Below are 19,517 nucleotides of genomic sequence, written 5' to 3'. Positions count from 1 at the left end.
ATGGTGAATTAGAAGAAGAATTATATATGGAGCAACCTGAAGGGTTTGTGGCTCCAAGATAAGAAAATAAGGTGTGTGGACTTGTGAAGTTACTATATGGGCTAAAACAAGCACCAAAACAGTGACATGAGAAATTTGACAAAACTTTGATGTCAAATGGATTTAAAATAAATGAGAGTGATAAATGTATATATATCAAAGGCATACCTGACTTGTTTGTCATTATTTGTCTATATGTAGACGATATGCTCATCGTGAGAAGTAATCATGATATAATTATGACTACTAAGAAGATGTTGACTAAAAACTTTGATATGAACGATATGGGTATAGTGGACGTTATATTTGGGATTAAGATTGATAAGATATTAGATGGAAGTATTCTTTCACAATCTTATTATAGTGAGACAATACTAAAGAAATTTAATGTATATGATCTTTTCCATGTAAAAATACCGATAAACTTAAGCTTGTACTTGGCTAAAACCATGGTGAACCTATATCCCAATTGGAATATTTGAGGATAATTGACAGTTTGATATATATCACTAAATACACACATCCAGATATTACCCATACGATCAACAAATTAAGTAGATTTGTAAGTAATCCAAATAATGACCATTGAAAGACATTAATAAGGGTTCTTAAATATTTAAGATGCACCTTAGAGTATGAATTACATTATACAAGATATACAACGACACTAGAAGGTTATTATGATGCAAATTGGATATCTGATACAAAAAATTCTAAATCCACCAGTGGATATGTCTTTACCGTTGGTGGTTGAGTAGTCTCATAGAAATCCATGAAATAAACGTGCATAGCTTGATCAACTATGGAATGTGAGTTTATTGTTGGGATGTATACTAAAAGCTTAGCTTTTTGTATAAACATAAGAATCACATTGGTCAAATGTCTGTATTTATGTTAAATGCAGTTACCTATTTAATTTATATTGTAGATAACATGGCGTGTGGTGCCACACAGAAGATCATATTATCAATTCCTTATAAATTATAAATAGTAGCTCACAACCAAGATGGATTGGGACAAACCATTGGAATGATTGTAGTGTATTTTGGTATTAGTTTATCTTGACTATAAAGTTACACTAGTACACTATGTGTGTATTGAGCAGAACTATTTGATGTTGTTTTTTTTATACTGACTGCATAAAAAAACAAAACCTCTGTTATTATGGATGTGCGTACTCTTAATCCTGATATAATAACAAACACATATACTTAGTATTTATTTCTTTAATTTATCAATGGGTGAGATTTAGTTCGATAAATCAACAGACCCGATAAGTTGGGAAATGATATTATTTATATGGTATATGTTGTTGATTATAGAAGGAAACTGTGTCCTAGTAATCTAGGTTGATGATGTCTCCTTGAGAAGCTCATAAGGATTATCATGTAAACCATGCAGGTGGACTTAGTCCGACATGATAATGAAGTTGAGTGGTACTACTCTTGGAGCTAGATATTAATTAAATGAGTTGTCAGTAACACATTTAATTAGTGAGCATTCGATATCTTAAACACAGGGAGACTAACACACTCATGATAAGAAGGAGCCCATAATGTAATTTGGGATTAGTGTGATAGTTCAATAATAACTCTTTAGCGGTATGAGTTATTATTGATGAACTTGAGTTGGGTGTTTGGGGCGAACACAGGAAGCTCAAGCTCATCGGGAGACCAAAACCAATTTCTCCTCTCGGTCCCTGTTGTAACCTCTATAAAGCCTTGTATCCATAAAGTCCACTTTTACCCAAGTCCTTCATGGAGCCCAAGTAGGGGATGGCCAAGCCATGCTTGGTGGCCAAGCCATGCTTGGTGACCAAGCATGGGGCCGACCAAAGTAAAAGGAAAAGTAAGTTTTTGATTAAAAACAAAATTTTGTTAAAATCTTTCCTTATTTGTAGTTATCTACAATGGTTTAAAGAGATATTTTATTTTTGATAAAATCTTTCCTTTTGTAGTTATCTACAATGTTTAAAAGAAAGATTTTAATTTTGTTTAAAACTTTTCCTTTTATAGTCATCTACTAAGGGAATTTAAAAGAGAGATTTTAATATTTCCTTTTATAGCTATCCACATGGTTTTAAAAGAGAGTTTTAATTTTAAAATCTTTCCTTAAAAGAGAGATTTTAATTTTTGATAAAACTTTCCTTTTTGGTAACCATGATTTAAAAGAGAAGTTTTAATTTTAATCTTTCCTTTTTTGTAGATGTCTACATGATTTAAAAGAGAGAGATTAATTTTAAAACTTTCCTTTATTGTCATGTATAATAGGAAATTTAGAAAAGAGATATTTTAATTGTTGTTAAAATTTCTTTTTTTTTTAAAGGGAGGCCACAAATAAGAAAGTTTTAATTATGTTTAAAACTTTCCTTTTTTTGCCATGAACAAGGATTATAAAAGAAGAGGAGGTGATGTCTTATGGTGTAACATATATTATTATTCTCCTCTTCGCCTTGCTTGTGGCCGACCCTCTCCTTCTCTCTTCCCTTAAGGCCGGCGGCATCTATATTCCCTTCTTCCTCCTTTTCTTCCTTCTAAGGTCGGAGCTTGAAGAAGAAGAAGGAGAAGACAAGAAGTACCTAGGTGGCCGGTTGCTTGGAGGGGAAGAAGAAGAGAAGGAGTTCCCTATTTTAGCATCTCTTGGTGGCTCGAGAGTCTTGGAGGAGAAGAAGTGGTTTGGGTGGATTCCATCTTGGTAGATCGTTGCCCACACAACGTCCAAGAGGAGGAGAGAAATACAACAGAAGATCAAGAGGTCTTTAGCTACAAAGAAAGGTATAACTAATTAATGGTTTCCGCTTTGAATTAATTAGTTGGTTTTCTTTGCATGGATTCTGAAACACCAACACAAGATGCTAGCGATTTTATGTTTCGATTTTGTGCTATCAATTTTGTATTTCGATTTTGTGTTTCGATCTTGTGTTTCTATTATGGTCTCTGTAGTTAAATCTAGGGTTAATGTAAGAAGTTAAATATCCAATTTCTTTGAAAGGCTTTGTCTAGGAAGTGGTGGATGATCCCATAACCAAGAAGGCCTAGTGCCTCATCATGTTTAACCTGGAAGCCGATCTTTAAAATAGATATGTAATCAACTTCTGTAATATAGTTTAACTTAGGAAGATCACATCGGTTAAACTTGGAGTAAAAATGTTAAGTATCGTTTCCAATCCAAGTTTAACTTTTGAAGAGCAACTTGGATTAATAATGTTAAGCATCGTTTGCAATCCAAGTTTAACTTCAGTAGAGCACATGGGTAGCTAGGTTAAGTTCTGTGCTTGTACAAATTTTTGTACAGGGGAAACAGAACGGTGTTTCGAGTAGTAACCAACATTTATAGCCTTAGATAAAGCCGCAGAAGAAGTTGAATGCCTTTGATGATACATTATGATAATCAATTGGAAATTACAAGGGCACACGATAGCATGTATAATGGTAAGTCACGATATAATATTCTTTGATGACACAATACTATTAAAAGGTTTGAATAGAGATCAAATATACTGTATATCAAGAGGAATGAGATTAAAAATCTCCAAACAAGAACATTCATAATGGTAACCCAACTTTGTTGATTGGAGATCCCAAGATCTTGGTTTAATAGAATAACAAAATTATGAAAGTTTAGGTGAGCAGTTGGACTAGTTCCCCTCTCATTCCTAGGATGGAAAAGTGCTACCAGACGATCGGACCTGAGTTTTAATAATGACAAAAGGTTCAAAAATTAAGATGTCTTGTGATCTAACAAGTGCGACTGAACTTGTAGAAAAGTCCTAAGTATTCTTAGGCAAAAGTTCTAGTGGATTCTAGGCAGATAGAAAACCCTAGAGGGAGGTAACCTTAGGTCCTAGGGGGAGATAACCCTAGGTTATAGAAAGTCCTAGCTGCGATTAAGCAACGAAGTCCTGGTCTAGGAGACTAGATAAAGTCTTGGCAGGTTAAGGACATCAAGCGAAATCCTAGGGTCATGGATTCTAAGTGGAAGTCTTGGGGATCGTGGACACCAGGTGGAAGATTGGACGGGTCATGGAGCAGACGTCCGACATGAAGTCTGAAGTCTCAGACGTTAAGCAAAAGTCTAGTCGGTCTGAAGGACCGATCTGACAAAAGGTAAACTTTCCTGAGAGGAGTAGGTGAGGACGTATTCCCCAAAAAAAGAACAATAGACATCGGTCTGACCTAAAGTTTCAGTGAAACTCAAAATTAGGACTAAACTGTCCAAAGGTTGTCAAATCTTATCTCTAAACCTATGATTTATATATATATATATTTTCAATGTGAGATTTAATTATATTCCCAACGTGGTAGTAAAAGATAATTATACTCATCTCATGCGCCCATTACAACCCGTCTCTAGGTTATGTTAAGGGACGTAAATCATAGGGTCAGTTTTAGCCGACCACCAAGTTGGCTAGGAAATGAGAGGTTTTCTTTCCTAAAACATGTGTCCGTCGAGAATTGATCACTTGTCCTATTATAACAAGTCTATCGGGAATTGTATTCGCAACATATGGCAAAAAAAGGCAAAGTGCTCGGCCCCAGTGCCCTCGCCAGTCTGCTTCATGACAAATATGAAGGAGGTAAATTATGATGACTGAGAAGACAAATAGGTGGGGTGAGTTACATGGGACGCAGGGATTTACGCTCCGCTAACCCGATTCGACTCCTCATTTTAAAAAGTAAATCTCTATCTAATTACCGCCTTATATCCATCGACGCGAATTGTATTCCTAACATGTGGCATAAAAAAAGTGATTCGCTCGCCCCCAGCGTCTCCGTCAATTCGTCTCTAGGTCAATACGGAGGAAATAAATCACGGGTGACTACTAACCATTAGTACATGTGATAAGACATGGAAAAGATATACTCGAATATGTCAAATTTCGATTCTAAAATTTTATATAATAATACGTTATATTTTAACTATCATATCATTCGAGGGAATAAATATATTCCTACATGATTTAGGTAGAGGGTGCATGATTACTAGAATGTATTGTCCGGACTAACTAGAGAGGAGAGATAAATAGATAAAGTTTACAAATTAAAATTCTCTTTTGTAATAAAAAAATAAATCAAACGATTAGTTCCCGTAAGGTGATTGCCAACTAATAGTCAATTGGAATAATATTTAGGGAGGGTTGGGGAGAATTTTTACTTAATCAACTTGAATTATTTTCAGTTAATTGGCCAGTCAACTAGTAGTTTGGAAAGCTCAATTTGAATACTTAAATATATAAAAATTTATTTAAAAAAACAGAAAATATCTTCAATTTTTTATATAATATCATATGTATATATATAATTTCATTTACATCCAGTCTATTGCATGAAGGAACCACACTCGAGGAACAAGTTAACGAGTGGATCTCTCATATATATATATATATATATATATATAATGGTTTAAATTCCAATGACCTCGGAGATGATAAGGATACAGAGAATAATATCCTTTCTATATAGTAATATGTTACTGATTTTGATGAATTTTTGCTTTGATTGACTACGCAAAACAATCTTTGTCAATGGCTGACATCAAGGCACAAGAAATTTATAACATTTTTTTGGTTCTAAAAAATCAAAGTGAGAAATTCAAACTTGCCGATGGCCAGATGCATCCACACGGAATTTTTTCTTAATTAATTAAATTTGACCACGCACACATACAAAATCGCAAACCGAGAAGACCCACGAAGCGGGGCCGTCGACAACTCGCGAGGTGTTTGGTCGAAGTGCCGAGAGAGAAAAAGAGGGCGCGGGAGCATGGCGACGACGGGCAGTACTGGGTGCCCTGCGCCACCACCGGTGACCTCGAATGGGTCGTGGGACGGTGACAATCCCCTCCACCACGCGCTGCCGCTCATCATCCTGCAGATCTGCCTGGTGGTCGTCGTCACTCGCAGCCTCGCCTTCCTCCTCCGCCCCCTCCGCCAGCCTCGCGTCATCGCTGAGATCATCGTACGTCGCCAATCCCCCATGAATTACACCTCTCAAACTGATATTTTAGTTTTCAGTAGACGCACGTTTGCTTAACAATCATAGTTTAATCAGGTTTTTAAAGATGTTCATGAATAAATATATCGTCCGCTAGTCCAATGCATTAACACGTATATCAGTGTGAATTGCTATATGTACTTAAAAATGAATAATTCGAAGAAAAAAAATAATAAAAGGACGAATAAAATGAAGAAGCTTAAAAAGTCTGTTTCAACTGCGTGACAAGTCAAGTCACACGTTTACATATTCACGTCAGAGATTTGGAAATAGCAAGGAGAATGGTGAAGATTCTTTAAATTAATTAATTAATTAATATAATATAATATAGTACAATTTTGAATTGGGATGCAGGGTGGAATCTTACTTGGGCCGTCGGCTTTGGGCCGTAGCTCGAGGTTCATGGACAATGTTTTCCCCAAGCGGAGCTTGACGGTGCTGGACACCCTCGCCAACATCGGCCTCATCTTCTTCCTCTTCCTCGTCGGCCTCGAGCTCGACCTCCGAACCGTCCGCCGCACCGGAAAGGGCGCCCTCTACATCGCAGTCGCTGGCATTACCCTCCCGTTCGTCCTCGGCGTCGGCACCTCCGTCGTGTTCCACTCTACCATCGCCAAGGGAGCCCGCTATGGCCCCTTCCTCGTCTTCATGGGTGTCGCCCTCTCCATCACTGCTTTTCCCGTCCTTGCCCGCATCCTCGCGGAGCTCAAGCTCCTCACCACCGACCTCGGCCGCACGGCCATGGCCGCTGCTGCCGTCAACGACGTCGCGGCCTGGATCCTCCTCGCCCTCGCCATCGCCCTCTCCGGCTCTGGCTCCCCAATCGTCACCCTTTGGGTTCTGCTCGCCGGACTGGCCTTTGTAGCCGTCGCAGCCTTCTTCGTCCGACCGGTTCTCGCCTGGATGGTCCGCCGTTCCCACAACGAGGGAAGCATAAAAGAGTCCTACATCTGCGCCACCCTCGTCATCGTCCTCGCGGCGGGATTCACCACCGACGCGATCGGCATCCATGCCCTCTTCGGGGCCTTCGTGATAGGCGTGGTCGTGCCCAAAGACGGGCCTTTCGCTGGTGTGCTAATCGAGAAGATAGAGGATCTCGTATCCAGCCTCTTCCTTCCTCTCTATTTCGTCTCCAGCGGCCTCAAGACCAACGTCGCCAGTATCAGCGGCGCGCGTTCCTGGGCTCTCTGCGCCCTCGTCATCATCAACGCCTGCCTCGGCAAGATCATTGGCACCATTGTCGCCTCCCTCATCTCGAAGGTTCCCGTCCGAGAAGCCGTCACGCTTGGCTTCCTCATGAACACTAAAGGCCTTGTCGAACTCATCGTCCTCAACATCGGCAGAGATCGCAAGGCTTGACTCAAAAACCCTATAGACGAATTAAGACTCTGTTTCGATATGTTCAAATCTTTGTTCTCACGATCATTTCATCGAACAGGTGCTGAATGACGAGACGTTCGCCATCATGGTGCTAATGGCACTGTTCACCACCTTCATCACCACCCCTATCGTTATGAGCATCTACAAGCCGGCTCGGCAAGCGCCTCCATACAAGCACCGATTAGTGGAGAGGGGCGACATGGACAGCGAGTTCCGTATGCTCGCCTGCTTCCACGGCAGCCGCAATATTCCCACGATCATCAGCGTGGTGGAGTCCTCCCGCGGCACTGGCCGCCGCCGCCTGACTGTATACGCCATGCACCTCATGGAGCTCTCCGAGCGCTCTTCCTCAATCTCCATGGTCCACAAGGTCCGCCGCAATGGTCTCCCCTTCTGGAACAAGGCCAGCCGTAACTCCGACCAGCTGGTGGTCGCCTTCGAGACCTACCGCCAGCTTAGCTCCGTCACCGTTCGTCCCCTCACGGCCATTTCAGACCTCGAAACCATCCACGAAGACATCGTTGCCAGCGCTCAGCAGAAGCGCGCCGCTCTCATCATCCTGCCCTTCCACAAGGTGCAGCAGATGAACGGCGGGCTCGAGTCCATTGGCCACGCCTACCGCCTTGTCAATCAGCGAGTCCTCCAGCATGCCCCTTGCTCCGTTGCCGTCCTCGTGGATCGAGGCCTCGGTGGCACCACTCAGGTCGCCTCCAGCGAGATCTCCTATACTGTCGCGGTCCTCTTCTTTGGTGGCGCCGATGACCGTGAGGCACTCGCCTACGGCGCGCGCATGGGGGAGCACCCGGGGATCGCCCTTACGGTCCTCCGCTTCTGCCCCGCGGCTGCAAATCCAGAAGACATCAAACAAGACGAGGCGTGCATAGCCAAGTTCAGGGCTATCTTGGAGTCCTCCACAGAGGCGGAGCGGTCGGCCAGGTTCGAGGAAGCGGAGGCGGCCGACAGTGCCGGGATTTTAGCGGCCATCAAGCGCCTTGGGCGGTTCCACCTGTTCCTCGTGGGCCGCTCTTCTTCGGCGGTTCCGCTGGCGGAGAAGAGCGACTGCCCGGAGCTGGGCCCTGTAGGTGGCTACCTTGCCTCGTCAGAGTTCTCAACCATTACGTCGGTTCTGGTAATACAACGATACGGTTCCATGGTCGGAGCTTCGACTCTGGTGTAGGATTTTGATAAGCAATGTGTATAATAGCCGGTGGTTAACATGGTCTTAGTCACTTGATGGTTATTATCTTTTTATTTTATCTTCCTAATTGTCAAATGAATTAGGTAATCTACTGTACCTGAGTATATATAATCTGCATTATACGGAGAAATCCTTAACAGAAGAATACACGAAGTTACAGATTTTTAATACTTCGTCTCCTCTTCGCTTGTAGAACGCTCTTGGTGATACCAGAGTCATTGTCGCCCATCGGCAAGCATGGTTTTTTTTCTCCGACATCATCAACCACTCGCCAAATCCGAATATAAATCATCAAAATCCAGCTTCTACTGCTCTGTCAATAATCGTTCAACCTAATCTCAATTCCCTTCCATCACTTCTTTTCATGAATGAGTCTCTTTATATTAAATTAGATGAAAATAAGTATTTGATTTAGAAAAATTACCTTTAAATATAGAGATTGCTAATGACTTAGAAGAGTTTATAGATGGTACACATCCTCGCCCTTTCAAATTCTTTGATCTCAACAATTTAGTTGTAAATCTTGGGTATACCTTTTGACAATGTTACAATCATCTAATAATGAACTGGATTCATTCATCATTGACATTGACTGAAGGATTCAAAACTCAAATAACAGTACGTGCAGAGATGGAGTAAAAAATTTTATATCTAACGGGTGAAATGATGATCCTGTCTAAAAGTCAAAGAGATAAAAAGTTAGGGATGTGACGCTCATGCTGACCTCCCGTAGACTCCACGCGGACCTGTAACACAAACTACGTCAATACTGAGTCAGGGAAGGGGTCTCCGGCGTTAGCCCTCCGACACTCAAGTCAGTCACCGGCGATGAGGAATGAAGCGGAGCAACAAGAGAACTATAGCGCAAACAGTGAATATCACATACCTCCGCCGATTCTTGGACCCCCCCTTTATATAGAGCTCCGGTAGCGCGCGTGCATGCTTCCCAAGGCGAGCACGCTTCTCAAAGCTTCCCTTAAAAAGACTTTTTAGTAAAGTGTTTCTTACACAATACCTTAACAAGCCGAGCATATCTCTGAAGTGATAGTGGAAGCTTTCGCCATATGATTTTTTGGCAGTCCATGCCCGGTGACGGCGACACCAACTCCAAAAAGGATATCACTGGATATCAATGTACTGCACCGCTAGGCCGAACGGGTTGGCCGCTCGGCCAGCTATTCGCCACTCTGGTGCCCCTTCCGGTCGGCAAAAACCTCGATACTCCTTTGTCTGCTTGACAGAAGTTCCACTCTGCCACTGTTGAGACCTGCTGTCAGGCCGACCGAGGTAGCCGTTCGGCCAAAGTTGAACTCTGTCGATGTCAGGCTCTGCTATCTGGCCAAGCGGGGCAGCCGCTCGGCTAGACTTCTGCATGTCATTCTCCCTTGAGCGTCGGTGTTTGATTGTTCCCCGTATCGAAGGCGACGGTAGGTCGAATCCTTATCCCCGGTCTAGGGGTGTAAATGAGTCAAGCCGCTCGTGAGCTATTCGAACCTCAATTCGATAAAAGTTCGTTTGAGCTCGTTTAATGAGGCTCGTTAAGATAAACAAACTAAGCTCAAGCTTCATAATATTCAGCTCGTTAGCTTGTGAACATGTTCGTTAAACTCATAAATCAACTTTTAAATAAAAAAAATAATAGTTTTGATATTGAATTTATAGATTTTACACTCTACTTATGAAAAACATAGACAAATATATTAAATTTATTTATTAGAATAAAATTATAAATTTTAACAAGAATATTATAATTTTTATAAAATATATAATTTAGTTTTTAATAAATATTTAAATTTATAATTTATATTTATTAAGCTCGTTTAGACTCGATAAAAGCACGAATAAGCTCGTGAGCCATGAATATATTCGTTAAATAAAGCTCGAGCTCGGCTCGATTATAAACGAGCCAAACTCAAACATCCAAGAGTTCGACTCAGCTCGGCTCGATTACACCCCTACCCCGGTCAGGGCATGCTTCTCCCGACCGGCTGATGTCATCCATCGTTGACCGTCTTGACTTTGACCTCCTTTGACCTCCACCATGGCAGTGGGGTGGGGCCCTTCATCATCACAGCATCACAAGCTTCCCTCTCAAGTCTAGTTGAAGGAGGTTATAAGTCCGACTGATTGGACAATTGTCTGAGCAGATTTCCTCCCGATTGGCCTTCAACACTATGTGGTTTCTGATCGGGATGTGATCATTCCCTACAGATCGGCCTGTTGAAGCTTGTCGTTCGACTGTAGATATGCTCCCTCAATCCGATCGGCACAACGAAGGTTTGCACTTGTAAAATCTTTGCTTGAACTGTCTTGGGCGAGCGCAAGCGAGGCTTACGTCACCCAGATTTATGGGAAATCGTGCAAATCTCTACGCATTAAGAATGAGCGCGCTCCCATGCTATAATTAAATGTCGACCCGTGGTGATGCGCCATGTGTCCTGCCCACTGCTGCTGCACGCTTGACGTGACAGGGTAGCAATGTGACATTTGGCGGTTTAAATTCAACGATCAGATCTAGGCCTAGGTTTCTGCGACCTAGATCGGACAACTCCGGTCGACCAACCCCGAGGCTTATAAGCCCGTCGCGTCGCGTTCCTCCCCTACGCTTTGCCATCTTCAAGTGCCTCCGGCGACAGTCCTTCTCTTCTCCTGTGCACCCTTCGACCTCCGATGACCTTCCGCCCTTCTTCTCCGGCGATTTTTCTTCCTTCGTTGTTTCGCCGACGACCCATTTTCAGTAAGCTCCCTCTGTTGACCTTTTGCTTTCGCGTCATCCGGCTTCTGTGTTTCCTCATCTTCCTCTTTTTCGGTGTCTATGTGTTCCGACGACCATTCCACCGGCAAGTTCATTCTCTTGCTTTCTTGTTTTGCAATGACAAGTTCATCGCAGCCTCCCGTCGGCATCTCGGGGCTCTGGTATACTTCAACCGAGTCCCAGTTCGACGTCGGCGATGTTGAGAGTCTAAAATCTGCTTTTGAGCTTCCTCCTGATTATGAAATCTTTTTGCCCTCTCCTTCCGATCGGCTAGATTCTCCGCCGCCCAGCTGTGTCACCTTCTTTCAAGATCATTTCACAACCGGTCTGCGGTTTCCCATCCACTCCTTTTCTTCCGTGTGTAAATACTTCCAAGTCTCCCTCCATCAGCTTGTGTTGAACTCCTTTTGGCTGTTGTGTGGGGTGGTTGTTCTTTTTCACCTGCATGACATTCCACTCACTCCCTGGCTCTTCCATTAATTTTATTATCCCAAGTCGTCCGAGTCGGGGACTTTTCTTTTCCAAGTCCGAGCGGGCTTGGTTTTCTTTGACAAAATGTCAACTTCCAACAAACACTGGAAGGAGTACTTCTTTTTCATACGCTTTCCTGAGCGACCGGATTTCCCAACACACTAGCAGCTCGACGTGGTGGCCTAGCCTCCATTGAAGAAGTACAAGAGCCGATCGGACTACCTCAACGCAGCTTCGATGTTGGTGTTGGAATGTATACTAAAAGCCTAGCTTTTTGTATAAATATTTACTTAGAAATAAGAATCATATTGGTCAAATATCTACATTTATAAGTTAAGTGTAGTTGTTCGATTAATTTATATTGTAGATAACATGGTGTGTGGTGTCACACACAGAAGATCATGTTATAAATTCCTTATAAATTATAAACAGTAGCTCACGACTAAGATGGGAAGGAACAAACCATTGGAATAGTCGTAGTGTAATTAGGTATTAGTTTATCTTGACTGATAAATTACACTAGTACACTCTGAGTGTATTGAGCAGGACCATTTAAGGTAAGTTCTTTTTATACTGACTTAATAAAAGAACAAGACCTTAATTATTATGGAAGTGTGTGCTCTTAATCCTAATATAATAACAAGAACATATATTTAGTATTTATTTCTTTGACTTATCAAAGGGTGAGATTTAGCTCGATAAATCAATAGGCCCGATAAGTTGGGAAATGATATTACTTATAGTGTGTGTTGTTGATTATAGAAGGATACTGTGTCCTAGTAATCTATATTGATAATGTCCCCAAGAGGAGCTCATAAGAATTGTCATGTTAAACCCTGCAAGTGGACTTAGTCCGACATAACAATAAGCTTGAGTGGTACTACTCTTGGACTAAAATATTAATTAAAGAAAGTTGTCAGTAACTTATTTAATTAGTGGGCATGCGACATCTTAAACACAGGGAGACTAACACACTCATAATAAGAAGGAATCCAAAATGTAATTTAGGGTTGGTGCGGTAGTTCAATAATAATTATTTAATGGAATGAATTATTATTGATGAAATTAAGTTCGGTGTTCGGGGCGAACACGGGAAGCTTAATTTCATCGGGAGACCAAAACCAATTCCTCCTCTCGGTCCCTATCATAGCATCTTATTTATAAAGTATTATACCCACCTATACCTACCTTTATACCCATCCTAAGGATGAGCCATGTTGTGTGGTCGGCCCTGCTTGAATCCAAGCTTGGTGTGGCCAGCCATATTAAATTAAAAAAAAAATTATTTTTTAAATCTTTCTTATGTGGATACCATGGTTTTAAAAGAGAGTTTAAAATTTAGATCTTTTCTTTTATAGCTTTCTACAAAAGATTAAGTGAAAGGTTTGATATCTTTCCTTATTTGTAGTTAAAAGGAAGATTTTAATTTTTGATAAAACTTTCCTTTTATGAAACCATCCTCATGATTTTAAAAGAGAGTTTTAAAATTAAATCTTTCCTTTTATAGTTTCTACAAAAGATTAAGAAAAGATTTGATATCTTTCCTTATTTGGAGATTGAAAGGAAGATTTTAATTTTTGATAAAACTTTCCTTGTATGAAACCATGTTCATGATTTTAAAAGAGAGTTTTAAAATCAAAATTTTCCTATTATAGTTTCTACAAAAGATTAAGAAAAGATTTGATATCTTTCCTTATTTGTAGATTGAGAGGAAGATTTTAATTTTAAAGATAACTTTCCTTTTTGGAAATCATCCACATGTTTTAATAGAGAGATTTAAATTTATAAAATTCCTTTTATAACCAACAGTGAAGGAAAAAATTATTAGAGAAATTTTTATTTTAAAATTTCCAGGAACAAATTAGGAAGTTTTAATTTTGTGTTAAAACTTTCCTTGCTTGGAGCAATGAGGTGGCCGGCCATGATAGTTAGGAAAAGGAAATTGATTTTAATTAATTAAAATTTTCCTTTTCGTGGCAAAGAAAATAAGGAAGGTTTTATTTAATTTTTCCTTATTTGCCAAGACCAAGAAATATAAAAGAGGGGATAGGGGTGCCTTCATGAAATACATCTCTATTCTATTTTCCTCCCTCTCTTCCTTGGTGGTGGCCTTAGACCTTGCTCTTCTCCTCTTCTCTTCTTCTTTAGTAGCCGGTTTTATCCCTCTCTTGGAGCTTTTGTTTGGTGACCGGTTCTAGCTAGGAGAAGAAGGAGAGAAAGGAGATTTTGTTTCTAGCATCTCTTGGAGCTTGGTAGTGGTGGCCGAAACTCTTCATCCCAAAGAGAAGTGCTTGGTAGAAACTTGCAAGAAGGAAGAAGAAGGGCTTGGGTGGTTCTCATCTTGGTAAATCGTTGCCCACACAACGTCCGAGATAAGAAGAGGAATACGGTAGAAGATCAAGAGGTCGTTGCATACAAAGAAAGGTATAACTAGTAATTCTTTTCCGCATCATACTAGTTTTTCTTTGTATAAATTCCAAATACTAGAGGCTAGAGATTCTAGATTTTCGGATTAGATATTCGAAGTTGTGTTTCTTTTGTTTTGTTTTTCGAATTTGTGATTTGATTGTTCCTTTTGGTTAAACCTAGAGTTATATAAGGAAATTAAATATTAGATTTCTTTAAAAGGCTTTGTCTAGGCGGTGGTGGATGATCTCATACCCAAGAAGGACTAGTGTCTACGCCATGCAGTCTTGGAAGCCAATTTTAGAAATTAATATTTAATTGAATTTATAACATAGGTGGATTTGGATCAATAATGTTAAGTATCGTTTACGATCCAAGTCTAAACCATTAAGAACGGATAAATTAAATTTAGAATCAATAATATTAAGTTCCGTTTACGATCCCGAATTTAATTTCTAAAGAACACAATAGGTTGTTAGGAAAGGTTCAGGACTTGTATAAATTTTTGTACAGTGGAACTGGTACGATCTTCCTAGGACCAACCAACAGTTGGCCGGTCAGAAATACGACATCCACAAGTTGACGCTGGAGGGTGTCCTTTATATCTTCGGCTTGAGTCTGATCCGCACTGGCTTTCGTTCAGCCTAGGATGCGACCACTTTACTCTTTTCTTTGATTCTAACTGATTTTTCTTCCTTTTGTGAAGCCGAAGTCATGATGCGCACACGTCTGGCCGGTAAGGCGAAACTATCGAATGTCACAATCAACGTGGTCATTGTCGAAGAACTAGGGAGTCAAGGCCTCCAGTCGGTCAGCTCGCAAGAGGAGCCGCAGGACGAGAGCGAGGCGGCTCCCGCTCTAGCAAGTGTGGGAGCGACCTGTGGCTCCCAACCTTCTGAACGGCTGTCGGTTGTTGAAGTTGAGGGGGCCTCGGGCTCAGCCTCCTCGGCCGAGCCATTGATCAGGCGCAAGAGGTACCCATTGGAGCCTTCATCGCGCTCCACCACTTTCGGGGTACGCTCCACCAAACGGGTGGAGACGTCGACCCCTACTCCCGTCCAAGAGTCCACTGCCCCTGAGTCGTCGGATCGGACGCCCTCCCTATCCGGTCTGCCTCAAGGGATGGTCTGCGCACCGTCGGTGGCCTTCCTGCCACTAAGGGCGAAGACTAAGAAGTCAGGCATCCGACCGGCTTGTTCATCATGGTCGTCCGGGCGGGCGACTTCTGCACAGTCAGCCTCGAGCGGCCAACGCCACATTACGACGATTTTGCATCTCCCGACCGAGGAGTGGCGCGAATCCAGTGCTGAGTCCCGAGCTCCAGAGCACCAGATCATCATCCAAGGGTCGCTCGCCAAGATATGGGAGGATGCCCGATCCCGTGCGGCGATGATGCCTCCGGGGGCACTCGCGGATAACCACACCCAGATGTCTACTGGGGTAAGTTTTACATTTGCATAATTTACTCCCGATAGATGCTTATATTCGCTTGTTATTTGTAGTATTGGGCAGAGAGTCTGGCCATATACCAAAGGCTTACCTTTTTGGAGGAGGAAGTAAAGCAACTGAAGGCGTCGAGCGGCCAATCTGCGGGTCGACCTGGAGAAGAGCAATAAACTGCTCGAGGCCGAACGGGAGAAGAGCTCCGGGCAGGCCACCATACTGGCTTGGCTTAATAAGCAGGTCACCACTTTTGACAATAAAATTAAGTTGGCCAATGCGCGAAAGAATCGGGCCATCGAAGACCTCGAGCGAAGAATAAGGAGGCTTGGGCTCTCGCCCAAAAGCTCAAGGAAGCTGAGGACTTCCTGGTCGCTGAGCGGAACAGTCGGTCGGCCGAAGAAACAACCCTTCGCGGCCAACTCGCCTCCAAAGACACTGTGCTAGCCACCGCCAAGGATGAGCTGGAGGCCTCCCGAGTGGCCTTAAAGACCTACCAAGATGCTGAGCAGAGCTGTTTTGAGGCCATGAAGAAAAATTACCTTTGCTCAGATGTTTTAATAAGAAAGGTCGTCAATTGGGCTCTGTGCCTCTTCGATCTAGCCATTGATGGGATGATCGACCAGCTCCACGAGGGAGACTATCTATCGGCCACTCTGACCAGCAACATTATCAATCGGGATAAGCTCACTGCAGCGTTATCGGATGATGTTTTGGACTACCTTGAGTGGGGACGAGAGTCCTTGTAAAATATCCAAAGAATTTTGAAGTCTTAATGAATGCTCATCCGTTCAGACAAATTTTATCTCCTTGAATGTTTTTTTGACTCCCCTTTTCTTTGAGCATTGCATGAACTCGTGGCCTCGTAATTCCGATCGTCTGTAATGTCTATCCAGCCGACCGATCCCTTTTGAACTCAGTGACGTCCTGATTTTATGAATTGTCGATCGGCCCCGGGGACGTCTTGAAAAATAGTGTCGAACGATCACTATATTTTGAAGACTTAAGCTTTTGAGTAGCCAACACTTGTCTTCTCACTGAGCCAAGGGTTTAAAGTCATTGCTCGACCGTTGCTGTGATCCCGGGTTTAAGGCCGCCGCTCGACCGTTGATGTTGACTCGAGTTTAAGGTCGTCGCTCGACCGTTTATATAAACTCGAGTTTAAGGTCGCCGCTAGACCGTTGATGGAGATACGCGTTTAAGCTCGCCGCTCGATTGTTGATGTCGACATCGTTTAAGGTCGCCGCTCGACAGTTGGTGGATACATGCATTTAAGGTCGTCGCTAGACTGTTGGTGGAGACACGTGTTTAAGGTCGCCGCTCAACCATTGATGTGAACTCAGATTTAAGGTCGCTGCTCGACCGTTGGTGGAGACACGCATTTAAGGTTGCCGCTCGACCGTTGATGTGAACTCGGGTTTAAGGTTGCCACTCGACCGTTGGTGGAGACACGCGTTTAAGGTCGCGGCACGATCGTTGGTGGAGACACGCATTTAAGGTCTCCGCTCGACCGTTGATGTGAACTCGGGTTTAAGGTCATCGCTCGATCGTTGGTGGAGACACGCGTTTAAGGTCATCGCTCAACTATTGATGGAGACACGCATTTAGGTCACTGCTTGACTGATATGTAAACTCGGGTTTAAGGTCGTCGCTCGATCGATGAGGGAGATGCACTTCAAGAGGCCTTCACTTTTTATTCAAATTTTACCCTACGTTCGAGAGGCATACAAAAAATTCAAAAAGTACAGTATTCACTCGTGCACCTCTCATCCAGCCCTGTAGGGTTGGAGATGATTCGCGCTCTATGGCCTCTCGAGTTGCCTTCCCTCTTCATCCTCCAGATAGTAAGTACTCGAACAGAGCATGTGCACGACCTTGAAAGGCCCTACCCATGGGGCCTCGAGCTTGGTGACTTCGCCGACCGCCTTCACTTTCTTCCAAACGAGATCGCCTACCTGGAAGGACCTTGGGATCACTCTCTGGTTATAGTTCTATTTCATCCGTTGCCGGTACGCCGTTAGCCGAACTGCTGCTTTGAAGGCGCTGGAATTCCGTTCTGTTTAAATTTCCCTGTACAAAAATTGTACAAGTACAGAACTTTTCCTAGCAACCCGTATGTTCGATCAGACATGTGTTTGATCAATCAAGCAAGTTCTTGATGGATCAAAGCATACCTTGATCGAAGTACAAGATCGCTGGGCTCTTGTGTTGGTATTCAAAAGCGATACAAAAAAAAACTAAACTAATTACGCAGCGGAATCAAAGAACTAGTTGTACCTTTCCTTTGTAGCTAAAGACCTCTTGATCTTCTGCTGTATTCCTCTTCTTTTCTTGGATGTCGTGTGGGCGACGATCTACTAAGACAAAAACCACCCTTCTTCTCTTCTTTGTTTCCAACCCGCCGACCACCAAAAGGAGACTCTAGGATGGGCACCCTCTCCTCTTCTTCCTCTCCTTCAAGGCGTGGCCCTAAGGTGGAGTTTGAAGAAATTTGTGCCACCGACCCTAAGGTGGAGAAGGAGAACCTTGTGCCGCCGGCCTTAAGGTGGAGAAGGAGAACCTTGTGCCGCCAGCCCTAAGCAAGAGAGAAGGAGAACCTTGCCACCTTGTGTCGCCGATCCTAAACAAGAGAGTTGTAGAAAACTTATGTTTAGGGGGTGCCACCTCCCCTTTTTATAACCCTTGCCATCGGTTACAAAGAAAGAAAAATAATGGAATTCTGTTTAGAAAAAAACTCCCTTTTTATAACCGAATTATGTTGGGGTGGATGCGAGGCTTTATATAGAGGCTACAACAGGGACCTAGAGGAGGAATTGGTTTATGCCTCCTGATGGGCTTGGGCTTCCTGTGTTCGGCCCGAACACCCAACTCAAGTCCATCAATAATAATTCATACCACTAAAGAGTTATTATTGAACTACCGCACCAATCCCATATTATAATATGATTTTCTTCTTATCATGAGTGTGTTAATCTCCCCGTGTTTAAGATATCATATCTCCGTTAATTAAATAAGTTACTGACAACTCAATTAATTAACAGCTGATTCCAAGAGTAGTACCACTCAACTTTATTATCATGTCGGACTAAGTCCGCCTGCAGGGTTTATATGATAATCCTTATGAGTTTCTCAAGGGGACATCATCATCCTAAATAATTAGGACACAGATTCTTTCTATAATCAATAATACACTATATAAATAGTACTATTTTCCAACTCATTGGGCCTATTGATTTAACGAATAAATCTCACCCATTGATAAGTTAAAGAAATAGATACTAAGTATACGTGTTTGTTATTATATAAGGATTAAGAGGACGCACATCCATAATAACAGAGGTTCTGTTCTTTTATGTAGTATGTACAAATCAAATAACCTCAAACGGTCCTGCTCAATACACACATAGTGTACAAGTGTAATTTTATAGTCAAGACAGACTAGTACCAAATTACACTACAACCGTTCCAATGGTTTGTTCCAATCCATCTTGGTTGTGAGCTACTATTTATAATTTATAAGGAACTGATAACATGATCTTCTGTGGCACCACACACCATGTTATCTATAATATAAATTAAATGGACAACTCTCTTGTAAAGCTGGTCCCCGATCCAGGTAAACCTCCCGACCCTCTTCTTCAATAAGCGAGCTTCTTCCGGATCGGAAGGTGTAGCTCTAGAGCGCAGAAACTCCGTCAAAGTTGTCCTCTAGTCATTCGGGGAGGTTATTCCTTCCATTCGGTTGATATGCGCCACAAGCGAGACTTGTTTGATCGGTTGACCTATGACAATCAGCGTCAACGAACTGGCTAGTTTCGCTAACTCATCCGTCGTC

General features: G+C 42.4%; 1 protein-coding gene across 1 annotated transcript; it reads left to right on the top strand.

Moving 5' to 3' along the window:
* The first annotated feature begins 5,740 nt into the window (after positions 1-5,740).
* Positions 5,741-8,727, top strand: LOC121982115 (cation/H(+) antiporter 19-like). Its single transcript, XM_042535023.1, has 3 exons — positions 5,741-5,996; positions 6,387-7,385; positions 7,471-8,727. Exons 1-3 carry the CDS (start codon positions 5,802-5,804, stop codon positions 8,587-8,589), a joined length of 2,313 nt encoding a protein of 770 aa, XP_042390957.1. The 5' UTR covers positions 5,741-5,801; the 3' UTR covers positions 8,590-8,727.
* The last annotated feature ends 10,790 nt before the right edge of the window (positions 8,728-19,517 follow it).

Source organism: Zingiber officinale, chromosome 5A (assembly GCF_018446385.1).
Source record: "Zingiber officinale cultivar Zhangliang chromosome 5A, Zo_v1.1, whole genome shotgun sequence".
Taxonomy (NCBI): Eukaryota; Viridiplantae; Streptophyta; class Magnoliopsida; order Zingiberales; family Zingiberaceae; genus Zingiber; species Zingiber officinale.
Note: the sequence above shows the minus strand (reverse complement) of the source record. Positions and strands in the feature narration are given on the sequence as shown.

Excerpts from the sequence above, each read along its gene's own strand:
- LOC121982115 (XM_042535023.1), top strand. The coding sequence starts at position 5,802 with ATGGCGACGACGGGCAGTACTGGGTGCCCTGCGCCACCACCGGTGACC. Across the intron at positions 5,997-6,386 it reads GCGTCATCGCTGAGATCATC|GGTGGAATCTTACTTGGGCC; the intron begins GTACGTCGCCAA and ends ATTGGGATGCAG. Across the intron at positions 7,386-7,470 it reads ACATCGGCAGAGATCGCAAG|GTGCTGAATGACGAGACGTT; the intron begins GCTTGACTCAAA and ends TTCATCGAACAG.